Below are 26,719 nucleotides of genomic sequence, written 5' to 3'. Positions count from 1 at the left end.
GCCATCCTTCCCACCCCAAACTAGAACATTTTAAAGGGAGTTTTATGGCAGTACTTTTTCTTGGAGGATCAAGTGAGATGGGGAGGGGTGGTTAGTGATGCAGTCTGGAAAGGATACTGGCTGTGGGTCAAGTAACAGTAAGCTGGATTTAGAGCATTTGTGTTTGGGAAGGAGACATGTACCTGGATGGTGTCAAGGTCCCCATTAGCCATCTCATGGAGGGAAAAATGTCCTCTGAGGTAAGGGGGTGTCTTCAGTTTTTTAAGAATACTATTATGTGCTGGGCATGATGGCACACGCCTTTAATCCCAGCACTCGGGAGGCAGAGGCAGGCAGATCTCTGTGAGTTGAAGGCCAGCCTGGTCTACATAGTGAGTTCCAGGACAGCTGGGGCTACAGGGAGACCCTGTCTCAAAAAAAAAAAAAAAAAAAAAAAATACTATTATGTGTGTGTATGATGATGGGAGGCACATGTATAGTTGTCAGAGGACAGCTTTGTGGAGTCAGTTCTTCCACCTTATGTCAGGTTGTCAGGCTTGCCAGCTGCACAAGTGCCTTTACCTGTGAGCCATCTCAAGGCCCAGGGGTGGCTTTCAGTTGTTCCTTGAGTTCTCAATATCAAGTTCCTAAAACCTGTGGTAATATTAGCCTTGTTCTGAAGCTAAAATAGCTCAGCTCAGCATAGACATCTAGCCCAGAACAGTGTCCACGGGGACCAAAACCTTGGCCTCCCTGGAGTTACAGTTCAGTGGTAGAATGCATGCCTGCCATAACCACAGCCCGGGTTTAATCTCAGCACTTTAAAAGATTAAAAAAGATACTAGGTCAGTAAAACTAAAGTTTATACTGTAGTACTGCATATCAAACTTTTCTACATGCACTTTCTTTAAAAATAAATTCAGGGGCCAGGTGTGGGGGCACATGCCTTTAGTCCCAGCATTTGGGAGGCAGAGGCAGAGGGATTTCTGTGAGTTCAAGGCCAGCCTACATAGTGAGTTCCAGGCCAGCTGGAGCTACAGGCAGACACTGTCTCAAAAAGATCAATCAAAGCTGGGCATGGTGGTGCACGCCTGTAGTCCCAGCACTTGGGAGGCAGAGGCAGGCGGATCTCTGTGAGTTCAAGGCCAGCCTGGTCTACATAATGAGCTCCAGGACAGCTGGGTTAAAGGGAAACCATCTAAAAAAAAAAAAAAAAAAAAAAAAAAAAAACACCCAAAAGGATCAATCAATAAATTCAGGAGCTGTGAGATAGTTTAGCAAGTTAAGGCACTTGCTGCCAAGCTTAATAATCTGTGTTTGATCCCATGAGCCTACATGGTTGAAGGAGAAAACCAACTCCTGCAAATTGTCCTCTGACCGCCACCTGTGTGTATGTGTGTGTATGTATGTGTGTGTGTGTGTATATGTATGTATGTCTGTGTGTGTTTGTGTGTACAATAAATGTGAATTTTTTTTTGTCTTTTTGAGACAGGGTCTCCCTGTAGCCCCAGCTGTTCTGGAACTATGTAGACCAGGCTGGCCTCGAACTCACAGAGATCCGCCTACCTCTGCCTCCCGAGTGCTGGGATTAAAGGCATGCACCACCGTGCCCTGCTTTTTGTTTTGCTTTTTTGAGATAGGGTCTGATCATGTAGCCCCAGCTGGCCTAGAACTTGCTATGTAGACCAGGCTGGCCTCAAACTCACAGAGATCCATCACCTGCCTCTGCCTCCTGAGTACTGGGATTAAAGGCATGCTTCACCATGCCTGGCTGCAAAAAATTTTTTTTGAATAGTAAATAAATTCGTAAACTGGGTATATTCACATATGCCTGCAATCCCAGCACTCAGAAGGTTCAGATAGGAGAATTACTACAAGTTTGAGACCACCCTAGGCTATGTGGAAAGTATCACATCAGTCAAAGTTACACAGTAAGACTAACTCAAAAACAAAACAAAAACAACAAAACCCAAAAGCCAGTAGTGGTGGCATATACCCGTAGCCTCACACTCTAGTGCATAAGAGGCTGAAGGCAGAGTATTGCCAGCCTGGGCTATATAATGAGTTCCAGGCCAGCCTAAGCTATAGCCTCAAAAAAGTCAAAACAAGGGCTAGAGAGATGGCTCAGCTGTTAAAAGCACTGAGGACCCGGGTTTGATTCCCAGCACCCACATGGTGGCTACGAACTGTCCTTAACTCCAGTTCCAGGGGAATCCGAAGCCCTCTTCTGACCTCTGCAGCATTGCACGACATGGGTGCATTCACATACATGCAGGCAATACACTTATACACATCAAATAAAAGTAAAATATTTGTAAAAAGTCAAAACAAATAATAAAATGTATGTATACTAGGGCTTAGTTAGTAGAGTGACTGCCTTGCATACATGAGGCCCTGAGTTTAGTCTCCAGTAATAAAATTGGGCACCTGCCTATAATCTCTGCATTGGAAGCAGAGTCCTCTGCTGAGTCAGGAGGACCTCCTTGACGCCAGTCAAGGATATAGAGCCACAACAACAACAACAAAAAGCCAGGTCAGGTGTGGTGGCACAAGCCCGTAGTCCCAGCACTTGGGAGGCAGAGGAGAGGCAGGTGGATCTCTGTGAAGTCAAGGCCAGCCTGGTCTACATAGTGAGCCATAGTGAGCTCCAGGCCAGCCCCCACTACAGGGAGACCCTGTCTCAAAAACACCAAAAACAAACAAACAAAAACCAAGAAACAAAACACAAATATTTGTATTACTCTGAAAAATAGACATACACTTGATCTCAGCCAAAAGGCTGAGACGGGATGACAAGCGCTAGAAAAAAGGTATGTAGACATGGAATTGAGCAGGAGCATGAAAGCTGAAAATGTAAAACTTTTAAATGTTCTTTGATGTTATTAAAGTAGATAAACAATAACACAAAAGTAAGGGGGAATTCATTGGTATTGCTGTTGTTTTAACAAGAACACTGGCATGCAGATAGCAGCTTGGGTGTTCCCTGTCTTCTCCAGCTCATGCCAGTCCTCAGTCTGACCTCAGACACAGAGGACTCTGAGCTGGCTCCTCCGTAGTAGCTAAGGAAAAGGTAGAAGGAGTATCTCTAGTGTCAACTCCCACCAGCAGAAGCTGATGCTCAGAGCCCTTCTGAGAAGCAATACAGCGATCCACCCAGCTGCCTCTGCCTCCGGAGTGCTGGGATTAAAGACATGCCTCAAAAGAACCTTAAGTAGCTACATTTTAAGTGGCTATATAGGTCTCTACATAATGTGATCTGATTTACCCCTTAACCCCATACCCATAGAGTTTAAGACATTTATGACCTGACTGGTCCTTCAAGGAGAAATTGTTTCTCTTAGCCCCCAGCAGGGAAGCTAATGACCAGCTGGGGCCTGAACAGGCTCTCAGCCGAGAGGTCAGTTGCGTAGGCCTTCACTATGGTTTGGCTGTGCTGCTGGTGCCAGGTGGCAGCAGGCCCAACACTCCTCCTGTGGGTGGGCTGGGCCTTCCAGATGGGGCTGGCCTGCTCAGGGTTGTTGTCCTGGGCTCCCATCAGAGTTCCTCTGCAGCTTGGGTATTTCTTTGACGGCGGGCGCAGCCCCAGCGCTCACGCAGGCAGAAATGCCAGATCAGGGTGGCACAGCTCAGCAGGGCCAGGACTGTGCCCACACCCATGGCTGCGTGCACTAGGGTGATAGGTCTGGGTGGCATAGTGAGCCGGCCACAGGGCCCAAAGGAAGGGCCACCCCAGCTCTCAGGGCCCTCAACACCTGCCCCAAGAAAGCGGCTCTCACCAGCTTGGTTCGAGGCCACCACGCAGAGGACATAAGCACCCCCAGGCTTCAGTCCCTGCAGCTCTGCTCTGCGGAAGGTGGCGTTGAGTGGGGCGCTCCTCTGCAGAGCCCTACTGCCTTCCCAAAGCAGTAGCCAGTAGTGGCTGACCGGAGAGAAGGGGGCACACCAGTGGACCACCGCACAGCCCTCCTCTGCCACAATTTGCACTTCTCCCAGGCGCGGCATGTCTGGCGGCTGATCATCCCTGGAGAGCCCTGGGCACAGGCAGGCCACCGGTCCAACTTTCTGCAGCTCTTCGCAGGACACCTGCAGGTGGCGGCAACTGTCGTAGTCACAAGGGACAGCCAGAGAGAGTGTGGTCACCGTCTCATCTCCCTCATAGTCTTGGGGGGTCAAGAACTGCTGAGCTTCGGGAACCAAGGCGAAGGTCATGGCCAGGAGGTATAGAAGGCAGGTAGAGCCCAACATGGAGTCTGGAAGGGGAGTGAAGAAGGAAGTACTAACAGCCCTTCTTGCCAGAACTCCTGCCTTCCTGGACAGACTCTGGTGAAAGCACCACAGAGGAACCAGACGAGAAAAGGAAAGAGGTGGGGATGACGAGGCTCACGAGTCAACTGGCTGCAGAATCCAGGTCACCAGGCCCTGATGAGGCTGGCCTTCAACACCTGATCCTCCTGTCTACACCTCCAAAGCACTAGGAGTTGTACAAGCAAGCCTCACCACGCCTGATTGTGCTTAGTTTGGATAAAAAGAATGAACTACAGCCCGACACATAGAACAGATGTGTGGCCAACAATGCACAAAGCGCTAGAAGCAAACAGTTCAACGAATAAGGAAAAGTGCTGAGAGAAAAGGAGAGGAAATAATTTACTCAGCTCAGGGAAGAAAGGTGTCACTCAGAGATCAAAAACAAAAACCCAGAGAGAACAGTTGAGAGAAGAGAGGGAGGCGGGGGATAGACCCTAGAGTCCTCACCCGCTGACCTGCATCTGTGCAATCCTGTCCAAGAGGTCTAAACCCCTGCCTGTCCAAACCCCTGCCTGTCTGCCCTCCTTCCTAGGCCCACAGCAGGCCCTCACCAGTGAGTAGATCTTGACTCGGTGAGAATCTGCATCCAGACATCTGCGGGTATCAGGCAGAGAGGTCCCCAGGATTGCAGGCCACCGTCAGGTTTTATCTTCAGTTCTGTTTTGGCTGAAAACTTTTTTATACCCCTGAAATCTGATGTCACCACCTAGCCCCTGGGTGCCAAGAGGGCTGGTTCTCTCAGGGGGCCTGAGTCATGGGGCCAGGGATAGGAGAAGCCACATGCAGCGGTTTCAGCTGGAAGCCAGGATGCCTGGGTTTTGACAGAGGAGTGGAATGTGGAAAACAGCCAAGGGGGAGAATCCAAAGGCTGTAGTCATGTGAAGGGGTAGGGAGAAGAGTATTAATAGAGGAGGAGGGAGGGCCACCTGGCTGGTATCAGACAGGAAAACAGCTGTGGATGGTATAGGGCCAAGTTACAAAACGATGTTTTGTAAAAAAAAAAAAAAAATCCTACCAGGATCATGGCAGTCATTTCCTGTCTTCTGCCTCCCAATGGACAGAAGGGAGGGGTGTAGAGGCCAGAATGATGTATCTCAGCTCTCCAGACCTGCCCTACCCTATCCCCCTCCCCTGAGGAGATGAGAATCACATGGATGGTGTGGGAAGCCTGCTAGGGCCAGAATAGGTTTCCTTTTCTTGGATCATGAATGGAAACTGCTGCACTGAGTGTGGTCATACATGCCTGAATATCTCAGTACTTGGGAGGCTGAGGCAGGATCATTAATTTGAGGATAGCCTTGGCTATATAGTGAGATCCTATCCCAGAAAATAAACCAACACAGAGCTGGGTATGATAGTGAAAGCTTGGAATTCAAATACTTGGGATGCTGAGGCAGGAGACTAGCTACAAGTTTGAGGGTCACCTATGTAGGGAGAACCTGTTTCAAAATAATACGTAAATACATGCAGGCAAAACATACACATAAAATAAACCAATCAAAAACTGGCTGAGTGTGCTAGCTCACGCCTTTAATCCTAGCACTCGGGGAGGCAGAGGTAACTCTTGTGAGCTCCAGGCCATTGGGGCTACAGGAAGACTCTGTCTCAAAAATACCAAAAAAAAAGTCCAAAAATTTAGTTATTTAAAAAACTATTAAAAAAGAAACCCACACCTAAAAACTAACAACCCCTTCACCCCCAAACAACTAAGTCAGTCTTGACCTCCTGGGCTCAAACAATCCTCTTGTGTCTGCTGAGTAGCTGGGACACAGGTGTTCACCACTGTGCTTGGCTAGGTAAAAAGAAAAAAATGAGCATATTTGGGGTCATTAGATCGTAGACTAAATGATTAATTTAACTGTATCAATCTTAAATCTTCCTAGGGAGTATAATGTTCTTAGAATGTCTGGCCAGAAGACAGAATGGTTTTTCTTCTCAGAGACCACAGGTGTGCAAATGTGCAGATGTACTCACCTACCCACTCCCCAACCACCACAACCATCTGCTCATAAACTCTGTCTATTCCTTTTTCATAGAAAAAAGAGAGAAAGAAAGAAAGAAAATGGGGGGCTGGAGAGATGGCTCAGTGGTTAAGAGCACTGACTGCTCTTGCAGAGGCCCCAGGTTCAATTCCCAGCACCCATATGGTGGCTACGAACCATCATTAACTCCAGTTCCAGGAGAATCCAAATCTCTCTTCTGACTTCTGCGGCATTGCACGACACAGGTGCTCTCACATACATGCAGTCAATACACTCATACACATAAAAAAAAACCAATAATAATAATAAATAAAATATTAAAAAAAAAAAGGGAATACAAGCTGGGCATGGTGGCACACACCTTTAACCCCAGCACTTGGGAGGCAGAGGCAGGCAGATCTCTGGGAGATCAAGGCCAGCCTGATCTACATAGTGAGTTCCAGGCCAGATGGGGTATAGGGAGACCCTGTCTCAAAATAAAATAAAAAAATAAAATAAATAAAATACGGGGGGCTGGAGAGAAGGCTCAGTGGTTAAGATCACTTGCTGCTCTTGCAGAGGACAGGAGTTAGGTTCCCAGCACCCACATCAGGGGCCTGACACTGTCTGTATCTCCAGCTCCAGAGGAATCTGGTGACCTCTTCTGCCCTCTGTAGGCACTAGCACATATATGTTCACACACACACACACACACACACACACACACTTTTATAAAAAACTTGACCCAAGTTTGATCCCTAGAACCACATGGTAGGAGAGAGCTCCACAAGTTGCCCTCTGACCTCCACACTAGCAGCTGGCACAAAATAATTTATTGAGGGAGCAGCAAGGGGAGAAGGGTCAGATGGCAAGTGCTGGAATGTGAGGAATTTCCCTCTTCAGTTCAGGAGCTGGAGCAGGTAGGGCGATGCCTGAGGGTACCCAGAGTCTCAGGGACAAGTGCAGAGGCAGAGGCTGGGGCAGACAGGTTGACCTCTGTTAGTAGAGCTGCATCTTCCCAGGAACCTGAACCTGGGCCAGGAAAGGGTAAAACAGAATCCCAAATGAGACAGCAGATTAACAGAGGTGGGTGGCATTCCTGTCCCTCCACTCTATCACACAGTGCCCCTCACCATCACTGGCCTCCGGTTCGAGTTCCTCCTCTCCATTCAGGGGCTGCCGGTCTGGCTTTTCCTCCTCAGACAGCTGGCCTTCTTCAGCCAAAAGAGGAACAGCAGAGGTATGACAGGGAGTTGTGACCCAGGCACTGAAGGGGTGCACTGGGGAGAAGCCAGGAACGAGGGACTGCACTTACCTATTCCTGAGGGATCTTCAGGGCTCTCAGCATCCTCTGTCACATCTGACTGCTGTGTAGACTCCTCCTGGCCTTCAGGTCCTATAAACGGAGGACATCCTGGGTCAGTGGCTATGCCTGGACTGCAGTGCCAAGTCTACCTCCTTCAGCCTCTCCTCAAGCTCTCAGTTCCAGAGTGTACCTTATGCCTTATACAGAAGGCAGATGGCTCCTCTCACCCAGACCAGCACACCTCCCAGCGATACCACCCAACCAATCCCTTTACCTGGCTGATGTCGAGAGATCCTACGCTGGGCACCCTGTTGTGAACCATCCCTTTGCCGGATATTAACCTGTGGAGTACCATGGAGCAGCAAAGCCTGATTTCTCTTTCCAGGGATCATACCTACCCTTGACACACCCCTGACCACCCACAAGGATCACCAAGGGAAGAAAAATGGGGTCTTTCCCCCTGTGACCTGCAAGGAGAGACGGTGTTGGGGCCAGATGCCCCCGCACACCCACTGCATATAGCTGAAGAGCACAATGACGCTGAGAAAGGTGAAGTTGCTGGCGATGCCCACAAAGGCGCAGGTCATGGGGAAGTTGTACAGCAGGTACCTGAGACGGGGAAGAGGGTCAGGAGGGGAGCAGCAGCTACCAGGCAGCACAGCCTTCTGTCTTTCCAGAAGTAATTTGTAGGGCAACTTGAGCAAGTGAGGCCAGAGCTGGCCTCTGCTGCCATGCCCTCTACCCTATGACCCTGAGCAGCTACCAGACCCACTGCACCAGGTTCTAATAAAGACCAAGGACTGCAAGGTCACAGCACTACAGTGGCTTCAACTGTCATTTAAAGTCACTCCAACTCTTGCTTGGCCAATGAATCAAAAAGCAGATTACATGGGCATTTTACTTTGGGAGGGGGCATATCTCACTGTGTTGCCTGAGTACCAACTGCAGACACAGCAGTGTACCTGGCACATCATCTTTTTTTTCCTTTTCATTAAAAAGAGATTTATGCCAGGCATGGTGGTGCACGCCTTTAATCCCAGCACTTGGGAGGTAGGTGGATCTCTGGGAGGTCGAGGCCAGCTTGGTCTATATAATGGAGTTCCAGGCCAGCTGGGGCTACTGGGAAACCCTGTCTCAAAAAAGGGGCTGGAGAGATTGCTCAGTGATTAAGAGCACTGACTGCTCTTGTAGAGGACCTGGGTTCGAGTCCTAGTACCCACATGGCAGCTACGAACCGTCCTTAACTCCAGTTCCAGGGGAATCCGAAACCCTCTTCTGACCGCCAAGGCATTGCACCACACGGGTGCACTCACATACATGCAGGCAATACACTCATAAAATAAAAAATAAATTAATTAAAAATTTAAAAAGGGGGTGCTGGAGAGATGAATTAGCGGTTAAGAACACTGAATGTTCTTGCAGAAGACCCAGGTTCGAATACAAGCACCCACATAGCCTCAGCTAACAACTGTCCATAAACTCCAGTCCCAGGGGATCCAACAGCCTCTTCTGACTGCTGTAGGCATTGCACGACATGGGTGCACTTACCTACATGCAGACAATACACGTGTACACATAAAATAAAAGTAATAAAATTAAATTAAAAAAGATTTATCTATTTATATTTTATGTGTTTTACCTGAATGTATGTTGTATGTATGTGGATCATGTATGTGCAGTGCCTATAGAGGCCAGAACCAAACCTGGGTCCTCCGGAAGAGCAGGAAGCCATTGCTCTAGCCCTTTCTTTTCATTTTTTATGTATATTGAGATAGGTCTTGTTACTTAGCTCCAGCTGGTCTCAAACTTACGATTTCCTGCCTTAGTGACCCCCCCACCCAAGTGCTAGAACACAGATGCATGCCATCTCACATAGGATTTTTTGTTGTTGTTTTTTTGAGACAGGGTCTCCCTGTAGCCCCAGCTGTCCTGGAATTCACTGTGTAGACTAGGCTGGCCTTGAACTCACAAAGATCCACCTGCCTCTGCTTCCCAAGTGCTGGGATTAAAGGCATATGCCACCACGCCCGGCTTCACGTAAGATTTTTAAGAAGTTCCTTAGAGGTTGGGCATGGTGGCACATATTTTAAATCCCAGCACTTGGTAGACAGAGGCAGGCAGACCTGTGAGTTTAAGGCCAACCTGGTGCATATAGCGAGTTCCAGGCCAGCCAGGGATATATAGTGAGATCTCTTGAAAGTCAATATGCTGAAAACTGGTATGCTGATATGTAGTCGGGGATGAGAGCCTCTGGCTTTTGTAAAATATGTTCACACTATCTAGTTAACTAGTCACCTCTTTCTATGATCCTCTTCATTTAAGGATTATTTCATAGGAAAGCACAAGGTTCCTTTGGTGGTTCCTCACCTGAGCCCAGTGAAGTGGGCATGGATGCGGAGGTAAGCTCCATACATCTGGATGCGCTTGCTGTGGACCTCAATAATTGCTCCAGTTGTTGGCACATACTGCAAGGGGATGGGGTAAGGGCAGAGTAAGGCCAGACTCCTGCTGCTCTCACTTCCTAGGAGCCCAGTCTGAGGCCACTTCCAGCCTCGTGGCTGTCCCTCCTGACTGCCCACAGGCTCCTCAGTGCAATCCTGGGCCTACTGGAGGAGTGCCACCTATTCACCTCCACCTCACTTACCGAATTCTCTCTGTAGTCTGCGTAGAGCTCCACCTCCAGGAGCTGCTTCTGCTCAGCAAAGCCAAACAGCAGGAGGCTGGAGAAAACCAGCGTGTCAAGCATCTGGAGGAGCTGGGAGCGGTAATGCAGCATCACCTGTCAGGGTCATGAAGGACAAGTTGTGGAGAGGTGCCCAAGGCTCCAAGTGCCCTCCTCTGTCTGCCCCGACACAAGGAGCCCAGGTAGGCTTTTCCTTGCTTATCCTCAGGCCCCGTCCCTTCCCTTCCCTCTTACCCTCCTTCCTCCACACAACCATCCCATCTGTTCAAGTAATCTCTACTACCCAACCTCATTTCTCCCATCCTAACACAGCAAAGGCCCCTTCTCTCCAACCCACCTGCCACTGTTAAGCACAGTACGTTCTCACCTCCCTTTCCCTCACGTAGTTGTCATCTACATTGGGATCCCTGTCCCCATGCCCCATTTGAAGCCTTACTTCCAGGCCAATATTCATCATGTGGTTCTGTTGGCAGTCTGTTAACAGTGGGGTCCATTGCTGACTGAGCATCTACTATGTGCTAATAAGAACTTCGTATCTCCTCCTAGTCTTACTATGACGAGGTTACTATAAACCCACGAAAATATTTTAAAAGATTTTGATTTTTTTTGTGTATGAGTGTTTTGTCTGTGTGTATGTAGAGGCCTGGTGTCTGTAGAGGCCAGAAAAGGGTGCTGGGTCTCCTGGAACTAAAGTTATAGATAGTTGTGAGTCTCCATGTAGGTGCTGGCAACTGAACTCAGGTTCTCTGTAAGTGTAGTAAGTGCTCTTAACCCTGAGCCACCCTTCCAGGCCCCCATTTGATAGTATTTTACACTCTAGCAAATAGGCCAGTGGTCCCGTGGCTGGTGTTTCTGGTGAAGTCAGCGCCCAGGTCTGCCTGCTCTGGTCCTGGTTCTGAGATCAGCTGTACTTTTCAGGCTCTATTCCAAAGTTGGACATGCTTATCAGACACTAGGGGTTTGGCAATCTCCATGACTTGTAAGTGGTTTGGCAAATGCCTGTGGTTTTAAGTGGATTCTTCTTCACTTATCCTAATGTGTCCCTAACCTCAGAGTTAAGGTCTTCTCTTGAAGCTCTACCAAAATATTCTGATTCTTCCATCATTTCCACAACTTCTTGGAGAGTTCATAAATACTCACTGAGCGGGAAGAAGTAGAGATGACTCGGCCACCTCTGGTGTAGCATGAAACAGTGACTAAGAACATACCCAAATTTTGATTCACGGGTGATTCTGGCAGTTCAAGCTCTAAGGTGACGCGATATGGCTGCCCATACATCAGCACCTGTCCAAGGTAACCCCATCATGATTTCATTATTATTATTATTTTTTCTTTTCTTTTCTTTTTTTGGTCTTTTTTGTCCCTGCTCTGCCTTCCTCTTGTGTCTCCAAATTCGAAATAAAACCCCCTGGGTAGCTTAACAGGCCTTCCAATTGTTTTATCCTAGGAAGATGCTGCCCCCTAATGGTCACTGCATGCGTGACTTCCCAGGTTTTCCTGTCTTTTTTTTTTTTTTTGGATGGGGGAGGGGGACTTGTGGCGGGTATTGTAATGTTTTCAGACAGGGTCTTGCTATTTATCTCTGGCTGGCCTGGCACTTACTGTATAGCCCAGACAGGCCTCAAATTCATGGTAATTCTCCTGCTTCAGCCTCCAGTGTGCACCACCACACCCATCCTTTTGGCCCTTCTGAGTCAGACTAGCTACCCTGCTCCAAGAAGAGTTCTGCTGCATTTCTTTCCCAAAAATGAACAGTCGTGTTGCCAACTGGGCCATCTGTGACTCAGGCCTGTGTGCCATTGAGACTGTCCCCCCTGGGCCCAGCCTTCCCTCACTTAATTAAGCAAGTACCAGTAGTGCTCTGCCTCCCTAGCTAGCCTTTGCATGATCACTTTACTGGCAGATCATCTTATGTTATCTTCATCTCTTGTTTTTTGGAGACAGGATCTCCCTGTAGCCCCAGCTGGCCTGGAACTGACAGAGATCCGCCTGTCTCTGCCTCCTGAATGCTTGTTCATATATACAAACACATATACAAACACACACACACACACACACACACACACACACACTCATAAATTTTTTGAGACAGAGTCTCAACATGTAGTCCTAAATCCTGGCTGGCCTGGGACTCTCTATGTAGATTAGGCCTTGATCTCATAGAGATCTACCTGCTTCTGCTTCCTGAGTACTGAAATTAAAGGCATGTGCAACCATGCCTGCCCACAGAATTTTTTTTTTTTTTTTTTTGAGTCAAGGAGTTATACAGCCCAGGCTAGCTCTGAACTCCCTATGTGGTCAAGGTTGACCTTGACCTTCTGATCCTTTGGCTTCCACCTCCAAAGTACTGGAATTACAGGTGTACAGCACTATGCCTGGTTTATTTGGTGCTAGGGACTAAACGCAGGGTTTTTTGCCTGCTAGGCAAGCATTCTCTAACTGTAACTCTATACCCCCCAGCTCTCCTTATACAGATTTTTGTTTGAACTTGAAAACAGATTCCATGACATTTCTACTCTTCTCCCATGGAAGCCAAAAATTCCAAGTCAGTTGCTTACTAGTTGCTTCACTAATACTTTAGAACATCAAAACAGATAGTTCTTCAGCCATAGGTTGCAGGGAAACCTGAGTGTGTATGACTGCTAACTGACAGGTATAAGACTTTTTCTCTGGCATCATAATGTTCTAAAAATTATTTTAGTGATACTTGTACAACTCTAAATATACTAAAAATGACAGAACTGTGTATCTTAAGAAGTAAATTGCATAACATATACATTATATCTCTATTAACCTGTTATTCAGAAAAATCTAGGGACTGGAGAGATGGCTCAGTGGTTAAGAGCACTGGCTGCTCTTGCTGAGGACCTGGGTTTGATTCCCAGTACCACATGGCAGCTAACAACCATCTGTAACTCCAGTTCCAGGGGATCCAATGCCCTCTTCTGACCTTCGTGGGCTTTGCATGACAGGGGTGTGCTTAACATACATACAGGTAAAACATTCATACACATAAAATAAAGTAAAAGCAATTAAAAACAATTTTAAAAAAGAGGAAAGAAACAACTAGGGGCTGGAGAGATGGCTCAGGGGTTACGATCATGAGGACCTGGATTTGGTTCCCAGCTCCACACAGGGGCTAACAGCCATCTGTAACTCCAGTTCTAAGGGCTCCAATGCCACCTATTGGTCTCTGTGAACATTGCACACATGTGGTGTACTTACATACATACAGGCAACACTCATACACATGAAATAAAAATATAATTAAAAAAAACCTGTCAGGGGCTGGGTGTGGTGGCACACACCTTTAGTCCCAGCACTGGGGATGCAGAGGTAGGTGGATCTCTATGACTTTGAGGCCAACCTGCTCTACATAGTGAGTTCTAGGCCAGCTGGGACCACAGGGAGACCCTGTCTCAAAAAGACCAATTACATATATATATATATATATATATATATATATACACACACACATATATGTGTGTATATGTATACGTACACACACACACATGGGCTGGAGAGATGGTGGTTCAGTGGTTAAGAGTATGTAATGCACCATGTGCATACAGTGTACAATGTTCACAGAAGCCAGAAAGAGGGAGTTGGATCACCTGGAACTGGAGTTACAGACAGTTGTTAGCTGCCATGTGGGTGCTGGAAACTGAACCTGGGTCCTCTGCAAGAACAGTTAGTGCTTTTAAGTGCTGAGCCACTAATCCAATCCCTATTTCTTTTTTTTTTTTGGTCTTTTTGAGACAGGATCTCCCTGTAGCCCCAGCTGTCCTGGAACTCACTATGTAGACCAGGCTGGCCTTGACCTCACAGAGATCCGCCTGCCTCTGCCTCCCAAGTGCTGTGATCAAAGGCATGCGCCACCATGACTGGCTATCCAGTCCTTATTTTTAAATTCTCTTTTTTGTTTATTTGGTTGTTTTTTTATTGGGGGGGGTCTTTTTGAGACAGCCTCTCCCTGTAGCCTCAGTTGGCCTGGACCTTGCTAAGTAGACCAGGCTGGCCTTGAACTCACAGACATCCGTCTGCCTCTACCTCCTAAGTGCTGGCACTGAAGGCATGTGCCACCACACAGGGCTATTTTAAAATTCTTAATACTGCTAATGATGTTGACTGAGAAGAAAAAAAAAAAAGGTATTTAATTAGAAATTAGAAATGACACTGATTCTTCAAGTTTTGTTTTGTTTTTTTGAGGCAAGGTTTCTCTCTAGCCCTAGCTGGTCTGGAACTAATAGAGATCCACCTGCCTTTGCCCTGGAGTGCTGAGGGTTGAGATTAAAGATGTACATTAATAAGCTTGGCTTAAGATTCTTTTTAAGCTTTGGTATTCTGTCCTTTGATAGAGCCTCCACTAGCCTGCCAAGCAGAAAAAGCTTGAGGTCTCTGTGTATAGTTGTCACAGTGCCCAGGTCTTTCGAAGTCACACTGGCATCTGACCAGTCCTCTGGCATAGTACCCTTTGTAATAACAAGTCACACTTATTTGTCAACCATTTTGTAATTTTATATACAAGTTTTTCTTTTGAGACAAGGTCTCATTATATAGCCTTGGCTAGCCTGGCACTCACCATACAGACAAGGCTGGCACCAGAGATCTACTTGTCTCTACCTTCCAAGTGCTGGGATCAAAGGTTTGTACCATAAATATTAGCTTTTTTTGGCCTTTTGAGATAGGGTCTCCCTATAACCCTATCTGGCCTAGAACTGCTATGTAGATCAGGCTGGCCTCTATCTCACAGAGATTTGACTTTGCCTCCCAAGTGCTGGGATTAAAGGCCTGTGCCACCAGATCTGGCTTACAGGAGCTTTTATGCATATTAGGTAAGTGCTCTCCAACTAAGCCATATTCCCAAGCTTTTTTTTCTTTTTTTAAAAAATTTTATATATTTTTATTTTATGTGTATGCGTGTATTGCCTGCTGTTGATAAGTACAGCAATGCCTGTGGAGGTCAGAAGAGGTCGGATCCCCTGGGACTGGAGTTACGGACAGTTGTTAGCTGCCATGTGGGTGCTGGGATTCGAACCCAGGTCTTTTGCAAGAACAACCAGTGTTCTTAACCGCTGAGCCATCTCTCCTGTCCCCCCAAGCTTTTTTCTGTTGGGTTTTCTTTTGGGATATAGGGTCTGACTACATAGCCAATACTGGTCTCAAATATGCAGTAATCTTTCTGTTTCTGTCACCCAATGCTGGAATAACATGTGTGACTAAGACCAACTTTTAGATTTTTTTTTTTTAATTTTTATTTTATGTGTATGAGTGTATTGCCTGCATGTAGGTAAGTGCACCTGTGTTCTGCAATGCCCACAGAGGACAGAAGAGGCCATCGGATCCCCTGGAACTGGAGTTGCAGACAGTTGTTAGATCCATGTGGGTGCTGGAATTCGAACCCAGGTCTTCTACAAGAACAACCAGTGTTCTTAACCACTGAGTCATCTCTCCAGCCCCCAACTTCTAGATTTCAATTTCTTCTAAATCCTCCTTTATTCAGAGCCTCCCTCTTTTTTTTGAAACAGGTGTCCTGGCTGGCCTGGAAGTTACTATGTAGACCAGGTTGGCCTTGAACTCACAGAGATCGGCTTGCTTCTGCCTCCTGAGTGCTGGGATTAAAGGCCAGGCTCTTAAATTTCTACTAGTAAATCCCTCTCTGTACATCTTTCGCAAGCCATCAACACTTTCATGAAACTTCTCTCTAGCTCCCATACTTACCCGATCACGTCCACTTTTAGCCAGTGAGACATTGGCAACAGGGAAGGAGCAGAGTGAGGTGGTGGAGGAATCACAGTCTGTCCTAAGTGAGAAGGGGCAAACGATTCTCTGTTAAGTTAGTCTGGAAAAAAAAAAAACAGGCATGGTGGTGCATACCTTCAATCCCAGTATTTGGGGGGCAGAGCAGGAGGATCTCTGTGAGTTCTGGGCCAGCTGGGTCTACATAGAGAATTCTATGCCAGCCTAGTTTGTATAGAGAGTTGCCAGGGCTACATAGTGAGATCTTGTCTCAAAAAAAAAAAAGTTAGAGTCTGCCCTCCTGTCCACATACCCTGGCCTAGGGCTCCCTCCTGTCATCCACCCTTCTCTCCATTACAGAGACACAGAAACAACATGGCCAGGATAGTTAGGACAACAGGGCAAAGCTTTCATTCTCTTCTTACTGCTTCGGTCCATTTATTCTCATTTGAGAACAATTATCTTGGGTAGGAACCTCTGGAACACTTCAGTATTTCTAAAGACTCACCTGAAGAGTTGAGAAAAAAGTAAATAGGGGCCTGGTTTTAAAAAAAAAAAAAACACCAAAAAACTCTTCCAAAAAGACCTATAGCTAAATCTTTCAAAATAAATTATGGGCAAAACAGCACACAGCATGTGGGTATGTATTACATATGTGGGCATGTACATAATTTTTTTTTTTTGTCTTTTTTTTGAGACAGGGTCTCCCTGTAGCTCCAGCTGTCCTGGAACTATGTAGACCAGGCTGGCCTTGAACTCAGAGAGATCCGCCTGCCTCTGCCTCCTGAGTGCTGGGATTAAAGGCGTGCGCCACCACGCCCGGCTCACAGGCTTTATAAGATCCATGTTCCCAAAGGTGTAAGAAGATCTGCCTTTTAAACTATAGCGCATGACTAGGAATTCAACAGGTAGAACATTGTAACAGTGCTGTTTTCTGCATCTGTTGACTGGTCTTAGTACAGCTACTGTTAGGAAACATACAGAAAATTTGGCAGCATGTGTAAAATGGGATGGAATTAAGGGGCTCAGCAAGAAGCAGGGCACTGAGAGGCAGAGCTATCTTGTGTTGCCATAATCTCTGCTGTGTAGATAGTTAGGGGTAGGAAGCAACACAGTAAAGGGCAAAGGAGGGATCTCCTAATACCTCCTGTGCAAATGACAGAGTAGTTCTGAGAAGCCCAAGGGGCTGAGCTGGCTCACAGTTTCACAGTGCCTTCAAAGGTTGCTGGAACAGAGCTGACTCTCAGGATGCCAGACTAGAAGCACTATTTCTCTTTTTCCCTTTTGAGACAAAGTCTTATTCTGTAGCCCAGGCTGGCCTATAACTCATATAGTCTAGGCTGGCCTGGAATTCATGGCAATTCTCCTGAATCAGGCTCCCAAAAGCTGGGATTACAGATGCAAGCAGGATCTGCCTCAGCTCTTAACCAGAATTCAGCAGGAGAGGTAGACCTAGAACCCTACCAGCCCAGACCTGCCCCAGCCTTGACTTGAGAGGCAAGTCTCTGGTTAGCACACTGGGCTCAGTTTCCTCTTCTGTAAACATTGGGATTCAACTGAAGAAGCCCAGAGGCCTTCGGCACTCCTCTACTCTAGGCAGCCTTCTCACCTGTAGTAGAAATGCACAGGGCTGAGGTGGCTGACAGTCGGCATGTAGGAATAGTAGAAGGAGCCATAGAGGAACACTGACACCCAAAGCAGGAGGAGGACGGTGCAGAAGAGCACCCCAAACTGCAGCAGCAGCCTGCGGGCACGACCTGCCAAGATGTGGCCCACTTCCTGGGCCCACAGTAAAGCTGGCACTGGTGGGTCATTGATCATGACAGGGACAGCGGAGGGTCTGGCCCCAGGCTCAGGCTTTGAGTTCCTAGCTGGTTTTCCACACTGACGATATGCCTGGCCATGGGATGGGGCAGCTGGAGGTTCCTGGAAAAAGAGAAGAAAAAAATTTTTCCCATGGAGCTGGTGACAAAAAAGACAAGCTTATTAGACTGGCTTTGAGGAACCAGAGATAAAAGGAAAAACAAAGTCATTGTTTCATATACCAATTACCCCTTCACCTTCCTCCACTGCGCTCCCTTCCAGCCACCGCCAGCTTCTCACTTGAACCTTTCCTCCAGTCACCAGAGTCAGGGACAAACCTCCTTAATACTCATCCACAATGACAAATAACATACAGCGAATGGGGACCGTAAACCTTTCTCCAAGAGTTTTAACACACAAGCTGACACAATCCACACGGCCAGGAGTAGCAAGGAGAGGATGAGTGACTTGCCTAAGGTCGCAAGGACGACGGGCTCAAAGCCGGCAGGCTCAGAGCACTCACATTTGCCTCCCCAGTTTCTCCCCTCTGCCTGGAGGGGGAGTACCCCAGGCCCGGCAGGGTACCCCCAGCTCCGCCGCTCCCCACCAGCCTGCAGCGGCTCCCACCCCTGCCGCGCCTCTATGGAAACCAGCCAGCCCGGGGCCGCAACTCTGCAGACTCACCAGCCTCGCGCGGAGCGCGCTGCCCAGGCAACCCGGGAAGGGATATCCGCAAGCCAGAGAAGCCCCGCCCCTTTCCGTCAGCTGCCTGGGCAGCCGTGGAGGGGGGAAAAAAGGTCTGGGCCCCGCCCCGCTCCAGTTTCGGCTTCCCGAGTCCCTTCCAAAAGCCCATTACTCCCCAGTCACAGTAACCAGAGGGGCCCGGCGCCCCTCCCCCCACCCGCGCCCCGTGCATCCAGGCCCGGGGCATGCTGTGACTCAGTAGCATTCTCTTGGTCCGCCTCTGGAAGCTGCAATCCCCGCCCTCCGCCCATACCTTCACCACCTGCCATTTAACCCCAGAAATTGGAACCCCGGGTGGAGGCAGGGATGGAGGCGACCAGATGGACGCCGCTTTTTATCTAGCATAGCTCCTTGGACCTGTAGACCGCCAAGGTGGGTGGAGCAGAGGGGAAGGATTCGCCCAGAGAATCTTGCATCCTTCGGAAACCCGAGCGCCTAGAGTTTTGCGCAGGTGGCTGCTAACCACAGTCAAGCGCAGCAACATGTCGGCCCTTCTTTCGGTCTCCAGCTCTGAGCTGCTCTAGGGACCCTAAGCGGATGCAGGCAACCTCAGAACCCCTATCAAACGTTAGACTCTGATGGTGACAACTTCTGCTTCATATCTGTCTAATCAGTCCAGATAAGGTCCTTCTCAGGAGGAAGGCCATTGCCGCGTAGTCTACTCAAAATACACAAACATTTCACATCAATACCCCATTCCCCCTCCCCAGCCTCGCCGCTGGCCACTCCCATCCCCATCCCAGGGAGCCCACCTCTGTTCAAAATATTTACACTAACTCCCGCAGGCGCCTCACCTCTTTGTCTGAGCCTTTGATCTGGTTTCTGCAGGCCTCCTTTCGCCCAGCCCCTTTTTGGTCTGTTATTTCTTTTGACATCTTCCTGATGGCTACCTCTGCTCCCCCTGGATCTTCCATTAGAGTCACTGGTTAGAAAGTGGTGATCTAGAAGTTGATCACCTGTAGCGCGTCACATTTTCCTGGATCTGAGGAATGGAGGGTCACTGCAAGAGAAATGAAGATTCAGGTGCTAAGTGCTGTGTCAGGGTTGAGAAGGGAGGAGGGGGGCGAAAGACCAGCTGATGTCAGATTTTCAAATGAGCAGGGTTCCCCGCCCCCAGCCAGTACAGAGTCTACTAGAGGGGCAGTCACAGGTCTAGACCACCCCATTTAAGGGGGGGAGCCTTCTTCCACTTCAGGTCCTTTGGGGGAGGGCTCTAGTTCAGACTCAGGGCACCTACAATTGGGGAGGGGCAGGTACTGAGACCGTATCAGTGGGGGTGTGCGCAGGGATGCAGGCAGCAGCCAGACTCCCCCACTGGCCAGGCAGTTGGTATGCTCCGAGATCGGAGCTGCTGCTCCTAGCATCCTTCATCCTTAGGTACCAGCCATCTGGACAGTGCTTAGCTGCAGAAACGGAGACCACTCCCCAAGGACCTCTGCTTTGACCCTCCAGTGACCTTCTCTGCATCTGCTGCCATTGCAGCAGATAATTTCAGTTGCAGGCCCCTGCAGGGTGGGGCACCTATCTGAGGCAGGGTTTGGTGGCCCCCCCACTGACCCTACACCCCAGGCTGGTGCTGCTGCAGTCACTTCAGGTGAGTTAGGAACAGCCTGTTTCTCTCCCACTGGGGCTTATGGGGACAGGTGGCTGATGTGAATTCATCAGGGTGGGGCCATTTCTGACTGCCTCAGAGCTGGGAACACACATGGCTTGAAAGACTGAAAATCCTTAAATCATTTGTAAAGTTTGATGACCAGGACCCAGGATTTTGGAAAGCAATTCATCTCATCTTTTCCATTTTTCCCCCTGAGAAATAGAGATGAGACAGGCCATTGGCAAATGGAGATAACTGAGGGACCGAATAAGGAGCACTACCCCAGCCTTGTAAGGTTGGTGAAGATTATAGAGTGCTTCGGCTGAGACAGTGCTCTGAGTTGTCTGTCTTTTCTCCAGGATGAAAGGGGAGACCCCTGTGAACAGCACTATGAGTATTGGCCAAGCACGCAAGATGGTGGAACAGCTAAAGATCGAGGCCAGTTTATGCCGGATCAAGGTGGGTGGGTCCCTGTTCCTATTAGTTCACCAGGCCTTGTGCTGTGCTGTAGGTACACAGACCTTGAAAGGATGCTTTTTCTTTTTTGAGAGCGAGTCTCACTGTGTGAGCCTGGCTGGCCTGAAATACCCTATGTAGACCAGGCTGGCCTGGAACGCACAAGAAGAGATCCATCTGCGTCTGCCTCGAGTGCTGGGATTAAAGGTGTGCGCGCCTTCTTTCCTTGGCTCCCTGAGGTCGGCTGAGATGGGAGCTCAGTCGGGAGAGAGAGCTGTCCCAGGCCTGTGTGGCTGAGGGAGAAGACTGTCTCAGGCGCTCTAGAGACGATAAAAGACATCCGATATAGGGAGGGGAATGCAGTCTCTCTCAGGGATTAGGGCTCATGCGCCTCCCTTCTGGCTGTGCCCAGGTGTCCAAAGCAGCAGCGGACCTGATGACTTACTGTGATGCCCACGCCTGTGAGGACCCCCTCATCACTCCCGTGCCCACTTCGGAGAACCCCTTCCGGGAGAAGAAGTTCTTCTGTGCCCTCCTCTGAGGGGTCCTATGCCTCCTCGGAATTCCTCACCTCGCCCCCACCCCCGTCCACCCTTTGATCGGAAATTGTAGCAGCCCTTCCTACCCAACCCTCACCCCGGGATTATTGGAAGCACAAGGCCCTTCTTACCATAACGACCCCACCTCCTCCCACTCCGAGGCTGACCAAGCACCTTTACTGCACCGGCGGAGGGACCCTGCCCGCCTCCCTCTGTGACCCGATCAGGCAAAGGAGAGAGGGATGCCTGGGTGCTTGCTCTCAGTCTCACCTGGAGCTACTGGAAGTGTAACGCCACTTGAATAAAGTCATCCAGAGCCTCAGAAGACAGCTTCTGTGTTAGCGTTCTTGGGAAAGAGGATGGTCAGTCACTAGACTTGCCACATCCAGGGCACAGGGCCAGTCAGGCCGGTTGGCCATGGCCGAGGGTGGGGTGTGCGCGCGAGCGCCCCCATGGGGTTGTCACGAGCGCTCAGCCGCTACGGCGCCTTCCCACGAGCGCACCCCGAAGGCGGCGAGAGCGCAGACCTAATGGGTGGCTTCGCGGGGAGACGAGGGGGAAGCGTCCTGGGCGGAGGCGCCCCGAAGGGTGGAGGGGCGGGACTGGGCGGCTCTGCGCCCGCGATGGCCGTGCCCGCCGCTGTGGTCCAAGATGGCTGCCGCTCGTGAGCGCCGCGGCTGGCCGTACAGCACTGCTCTTAAAATGGCGGCCCCCAAGCAGCCCACGTTTCCAATATGGTCTCTTCCGTGTTCCCCGGGTCTTAAAATGGCTGCCCCTGCCGGAGCCTGCGTCTCCCATCCCTGGGGTCTTGTATTCGACCTTCCGAGTCGTGCAGCGCTGAGACTGGGAAGCACAGCGTGGGTTTAGCATAGAAATCTAAATCTCTACATCGTTTCAAGTAGAGGTTCCCTTTGGGGCAGTAATGTGTGCGCTGCAGTCCATCTTGGGGCACGGTTCCTTGGCCATTTATTTCCTAGTCTATCCAGGAGCTATACAGGACAGTGTATTTCAATTTGCATTCCCTTGTTGAATTGGGACTTTTTATCTCCTCAAGCTGATTCAGGTACATCTGCAAGGGGTCCTCAACCTTAGAATGCCTAACACATTTTTTTGAAACAGGGTCTAACTGGCTGGGCTGGAACGCACTATGTGGAACAGGCTGGCCTAAGGAGTGCTGGGACTAAAAGTGTGCACAACACCCAGCCTAAAATTTGAAAAAAAAAATTTTTTTTTTTTTGGTCTTTTTGAGACGGTCTCCCTGAAGCCCCAGCTGTCCGCTCAGTGGTTAAGAGCACTGACTGCTCTTGCAGAGGTCCCCGTTCGATTCCCAGCACCCCTGTAGCCCCAGCTGTCCTGAAACTCACTATGGAGACCAGGCTGGCCTTGCCTCTGCCTCCCTAGTGCTGGGACTATAGGCGTGCGCTACCACGCCCGGCTTTAAGGTTTTTTTAAAAATTTTATTTGTATTACATGTATGAGTGTTTTACCTGCATTGTATGTAAATGCAACACGTGCATGTAATGCCCACTGAGGCCAGGTGTTGGATCCCTGTAACTGGGGTTATAGATGGTTGTTAGCAGCCATGTGGGTACTGGGAACCAAACCAGGTCCTCTGCAAGAGCATGCTGTTAACCCCTGAGCCATCTCTCCAGCCCCCTAAGACTCTTTTTAATGAGCCTAGCATGCTGTCTGGCCAGAGACCACAACTGAGCCTGAAGGTCTCATGAGCACCTCCTGGATTAAGATTTGGTGAAGAAGGCTTATTCGAGTCAGAATGCCTCCTAGAGGCACTTTTGTAACATGGGCAAGCAGGTGTCAGTGGAACCTGGGCCAAGTTAAACGTACAATCCCAGTTGTTTCTATTCCTCATGGGTCAAGATCTAACTTCAGGGACACATCCTTCCGGGTAAAGCCAGCTCAAAATTTGTGCCTAATTGGAAGGCCTGAAGTGACCTGTATGTTCTGGGGGCGGCCTCACCCCAGCTCTCAGCTTTCCTATACCTTCACCAAGACAAAGGGAGAGAAATAAAGAAACCATGGTGCAGGGTTGGAGTCAAGAAAAAAGACTGGGTACCCGGGTAGAGGCTTGCTGGCAGGCCTGATGACCTGAGTTTCTTCCCTGGATCCTACAAGGTATTGCAACAGAACCAATTGGAGTTGTCCTCTGACCTCACACAGCCTGTAACTCACACACATACACAACACAAATTAAAAAGAAACAAACCGTAGACTCCAGTATATAAGAGGTAGACCAGGAGTTCAAGGTCAGCTTGGGCTATGTGTGATCCTTTCTGAGTCAAAAAAATAAGGGCTAGGGATCATTCTGTGGGTAAAGGGCTTGCTATACAAGATGAGGACCTGGGTTTTGGATCCCTAGTACCCACAATCTGTAACCTCAGTGCTGGGTCAGAGTATGTATGAGAGGGTGGAGACAGGCAGATCCCCTTAGCTCAGTGGTGAGCTGGAGTTCACTAAGAGAGCCTGTCTCAAATAAGGTGGAGGGGGCTAGAGAGATGGCTCAGCAGTGATTAGAGAGCACTGGCTGCTCTTGCAGAAGAGCCAGGTTCCCTGCACCCACACAACAGCTAACAACCATCCTTAACCCCAGTTGCAGAAGATCCGATGCCCTCTTCAGACCTTTGGAGGCATTGCACACGCCGTGCACTTGAATGCAGGCAAGACATAAAATGAAGTGATAAAGACAACTGACAGAGATCTGTCCTTCCTAGGTGCACAAGGAAGTGCACCTGCACACAGTCATACACCATACACACAAGCATATACCACGCACACCAAAGATTTTCTATATCGTGTGATTTCAGTAAAACATGAAACCAAAATAAAGTCTTCTACCAGTAACTGAACTTAGCCTCCTAAGGATGTCTTCATTGACTCCAAGGGTACTCAATCCTAACAAACTTGGAATACCTTTAGGAGTAGCATCATTTCACTAATCTGCTTGCCCTCCAAGAGTGGGGACCAAACCCCATTCTGTTGAGGAATCTGCTTAGTTTCTTCTTTTTGGGTACTTGTGAAAACTCCAGGAATGACCATTGTTGTAAACCCTGCATGCTCATATACCTAGCATGCAGCAGACTCAAATACCTAATGTATATGTACATGCTTAAATGGTACAGAGAATAGCAGCAAAGAAAAATCCTTTCTTTTCCTACTGCTTAACTGTTGGGCAAATACCAGGGTATTAAAATATTTCTGTACCAGCTCAGACTTGGTAAGCTGCTTTTTTATCTTCACATTTTGATACCCATCAAATTAGAAGTGAATGTGCTAACTGTAACCTGGTTGGGGAGAAAACAGGGTTTAGCAGTTACTACAGACAAGGCATGAACTACTGCCATCAGAAATACTTAAGGCTGAGGGATGGTCGGTCCATCACCATTTTTTTGAGACAGGGTCTGAACTCCTAATCGTCCTGCCTCCAACTCCCAAGTGCTGAGATTACAAACATACAGCCATTTTTTTTTTTTCTGAAACAGAGTCTCATTCTATAGCCCAGGCTGACTTGGAACTTACTGGCCTTGAACTCTGGTGAGCCTCCTGCCTCAGCCTCTGTGTTTGAGTAACAGACATGCTCCACCATGCCTGACAGTGGCCTACTTAAGCATTATCACCAAGCTTAAAATGTGCTAGTGATTGGGGCCAATGAGATTGCTCAATGGGTAGAAGCACCTGCTATCAGGTCTGATGACCTGAATTCAATCCCTGGGACCCACACTGTGGCAAGAGAGAACAGAGTCCAGAAAGTTGTCCTCTGCCCTCCATAGGTGTGCTGACACATGGATGCCCACCTATATATACATATAAAATGTTCAAAAAGGTAATTTATTGTTTTGAGACAGGGTGTGGAACTTGCTATATAGGCCATCCCAGGCTGGCCTGGACCTCAGAAATCTGTCTCTGGCGGGTGGGATTAAAGGCATGTACTACCACCAGGCTAAAAAGATAAAGAGCCTTAGTGTGATGGCCAGTCTTGATTGAAACTTGACTGGATCAGGAATCAACTAAAACACAAGCTGCTGGGCGTTCTTGTGGGTTTTCTTAATTAGATTATCTGAAGTGGGAAGACCTACCCTAAATATGGACAGCACCTTCTGGTGGCAGCCCAGACCAAAAAATAAATAAATAAATAAATAAATAAATAAATAAATAAATAAATAAATAAATAAATAAATAAATAAAGACATGGCAGGAGCTTCTGCTTGTTGCTTGCTTGCCTTCCCTCTCACTGGAGAGTTATCCATCCTGTTGCTGTGACATTCATTTATAGATATTCAACTAAATTCTTCAGGTTCCAACATAGACTGAAGACCAGCACCTTTCCAGAAGTCTTCTGGGCCTTCAGCGACAGACTGATATTGCTGAGGCACTCAGTCTCGCGGATTAAGCAACTACTGGATTCTCTGTGTCTCCATTGTGAGACAGCAATTGTTAAGACTACCCGGTTCACAGCACATAAACCAATCTAATAAATCAAATCTATATAATATATATTTCATTCTATCAGCTCTGTTCCTTTAGAGAACCATGATAATCTGCCTAGTGAGCCAGTTGTGATGGTAGCCTAGACAAGACCTTGTTCAAAAGACAAAAAAAGTTCTAATAACATATACAAACCCTGGGTTTGATTTCTTCTAATACACACACACACACACAAAGGCAGTGACTAAAATCCATACCATTTATGGCCTAGAATCTGAATGTTTCTCACATATAGAGGGGAGGCGCTCAAGAGTGCCTACACCAGCACCACCCAGAACACAGCGCGCCACAAGCCTATGGTCTGTTCAGTACCAGTAATACAATGTTTTTGTTAAATGTTACTTTCATTCTTCAAATTCATTGCAAAATGACCCCCACCAGGCTAAAAAGGTAATTTAAAGATATCTAATCTTTAAATCAACAATATCTAATGTTGAACGAGAAGAACTCCTCCTAGGTAATAACTATTCAGGAATAAACTTAATGGCTTTCATAAACAGGACCTTACATTTAAACATTAAAAAACAGAAGGGACTGGTAAGGTGGCTCAGTAGGTAAAGCAGGCTCGGCAACCCAAGTTTGATCCGTGGAACCCGCATAAAGGAAGGAGGACTCCACAATTTTTCCTTTCACATGGGTGCTTACACATACATCATGCACACACACATATGCCAATAATAAAATTTAAAAATAGGTGAATAAATAAACTGGGTATGGTGGTGCACATATATAATCCCAGCACTCGGGAGGCCAGATCAAGAGTTCTGGGCTGGAGGTTGGAGAGATGGGTCAGTGATTTAACACCCACATGTTGGCTAACAACCAACCATCTCTATCTCCCGCTCCTGGGGATCTGACACCCTCTACTGGCATCCACGGGCCCTACATGACATGGGTGCACTTAGATACATGCATTCAAAACACTCAAACACATAAAATAAAAACAAATACATAAATAGTTCTATGCCACCTTGGGGTACGTACTGATACTGTCTCAAACAAAAATCTCAAAAAAAGAATACATAAAATAGACATCCCATGACCCACTCCACCCCACTTTGTGCAGCCACAGAAGATAGGGAAATTCCATCCAAATGGTTATTTATTCTA

At 48.1% G+C, this 26,719-nt stretch overlaps 3 protein-coding genes across 6 annotated transcripts; 1 reads left to right on the top strand and 2 right to left on the bottom strand.

Moving 5' to 3' along the window:
• Window positions 1-2,690: 2,690 nt before the first annotated feature.
• On the bottom strand, window positions 2,691-5,451 carry Lrrn4cl (LRRN4 C-terminal like). The gene is made up of 2 exons (XM_008837517.3): window positions 4,836-5,451; window positions 2,691-4,229 (listed from the first exon to the last, which is right to left on the bottom strand). The coding sequence occupies exons 1-2, from the start codon at window positions 4,876-4,878 to the stop codon at window positions 3,514-3,516; spliced, it is 759 nt and encodes a 252-aa protein (XP_008835739.1). The 5' UTR covers window positions 4,879-5,451; the 3' UTR covers window positions 2,691-3,513.
• A 1,605-nt stretch (window positions 5,452-7,056) lies between these two features.
• Bscl2 (BSCL2 lipid droplet biogenesis associated, seipin) lies at window positions 7,057-21,760 on the bottom strand. Of its 4 annotated transcripts, none has more exons than XM_008837516.3 (12): window positions 21,380-21,760; window positions 19,315-19,520; window positions 17,583-17,899; window positions 15,956-16,037; window positions 11,375-11,518; window positions 10,196-10,330; window positions 9,919-10,016; window positions 8,019-8,160; window positions 7,826-7,892; window positions 7,561-7,641; window positions 7,379-7,456; window positions 7,057-7,277 (listed from the first exon to the last, which is right to left on the bottom strand). In XM_008837516.3, the coding sequence occupies exons 2-12, from the start codon at window positions 19,432-19,434 to the stop codon at window positions 7,150-7,152; spliced, it is 1,392 nt and encodes a 463-aa protein (XP_008835738.1). In that variant the 5' UTR covers window positions 19,435-19,520; window positions 21,380-21,760; the 3' UTR covers window positions 7,057-7,149. The 4 variants fall into 4 exon arrangements, with proteins under 4 accessions (XP_008835738.1, XP_008835737.1, XP_029421461.1 ...); XM_008837515.3 differs by having other exon boundaries at window positions 7,379-7,459; window positions 21,380-21,758; XM_029565601.1 differs by lacking the exons at window positions 19,315-19,520; window positions 21,380-21,760 and adding an exon at window positions 18,461-18,570 and having other exon boundaries at window positions 7,379-7,459.
• Window positions 19,849-21,434, top strand: Gng3 (G protein subunit gamma 3). The gene is made up of 3 exons (XM_008837514.3): window positions 19,849-20,114; window positions 20,474-20,573; window positions 20,983-21,434. The coding sequence occupies exons 2-3, from the start codon at window positions 20,475-20,477 to the stop codon at window positions 21,109-21,111; spliced, it is 228 nt and encodes a 75-aa protein (XP_008835736.1). The 5' UTR covers window positions 19,849-20,114; window position 20,474; the 3' UTR covers window positions 21,112-21,434.
• Window positions 21,761-26,719: the final 4,959 nt, after the last annotated feature.

This window comes from Nannospalax galili, unplaced genomic scaffold (genome assembly GCF_000622305.1).
Source record: "Nannospalax galili isolate Female #2095 unplaced genomic scaffold, S.galili_v1.0 scaffold818, whole genome shotgun sequence".
NCBI lineage: Eukaryota > Metazoa > Chordata > Mammalia > Rodentia > Spalacidae > Nannospalax > Nannospalax galili.
The sequence above is the reverse complement of the archived record's forward strand: the minus strand, read 5'-3'. Positions and strand labels throughout refer to the sequence as shown.

Bases quoted from the DNA above. Each gene is read 5' to 3' on its own strand.
- Bscl2 (XM_008837515.3), bottom strand. From the start codon at position 19,434: ATGGAAGATCCAGGGGGAGCAGAGGTAGCCATCAGGAAGATGTCAAAA. The intron at 7,893-8,018 runs GTCACAGGGGGA...GGTACTCCACAG, and splicing joins AACACCGTCTCTCCTTGCAG to GTTAATATCCGGCAAAGGGA. The intron at 7,460-7,560 runs GTAAGTGCAGTC...TTTTGGCTGAAG, and splicing joins TGAAGATCCCTCAGGAATAG to AAGGCCAGCTGTCTGAGGAG.
- Lrrn4cl (XM_008837517.3), bottom strand. From the start codon at position 4,878: ATGTCTGGATGCAGATTCTCACCGAGTCAAGATCTACTCACTG. The intron at 4,230-4,835 runs GTGAGGGCCTGC...CTCCCCTTCCAG, and splicing joins GAGTCAAGATCTACTCACTG to ACTCCATGTTGGGCTCTACC.
- Gng3 (XM_008837514.3), top strand. From the start codon at position 20,475: ATGAAAGGGGAGACCCCTGTGAACAGCACTATGAGTATTGGCCAAGCA. The intron at 20,574-20,982 runs GTGGGTGGGTCC...GGCTGTGCCCAG, and splicing joins CCAGTTTATGCCGGATCAAG to GTGTCCAAAGCAGCAGCGGA.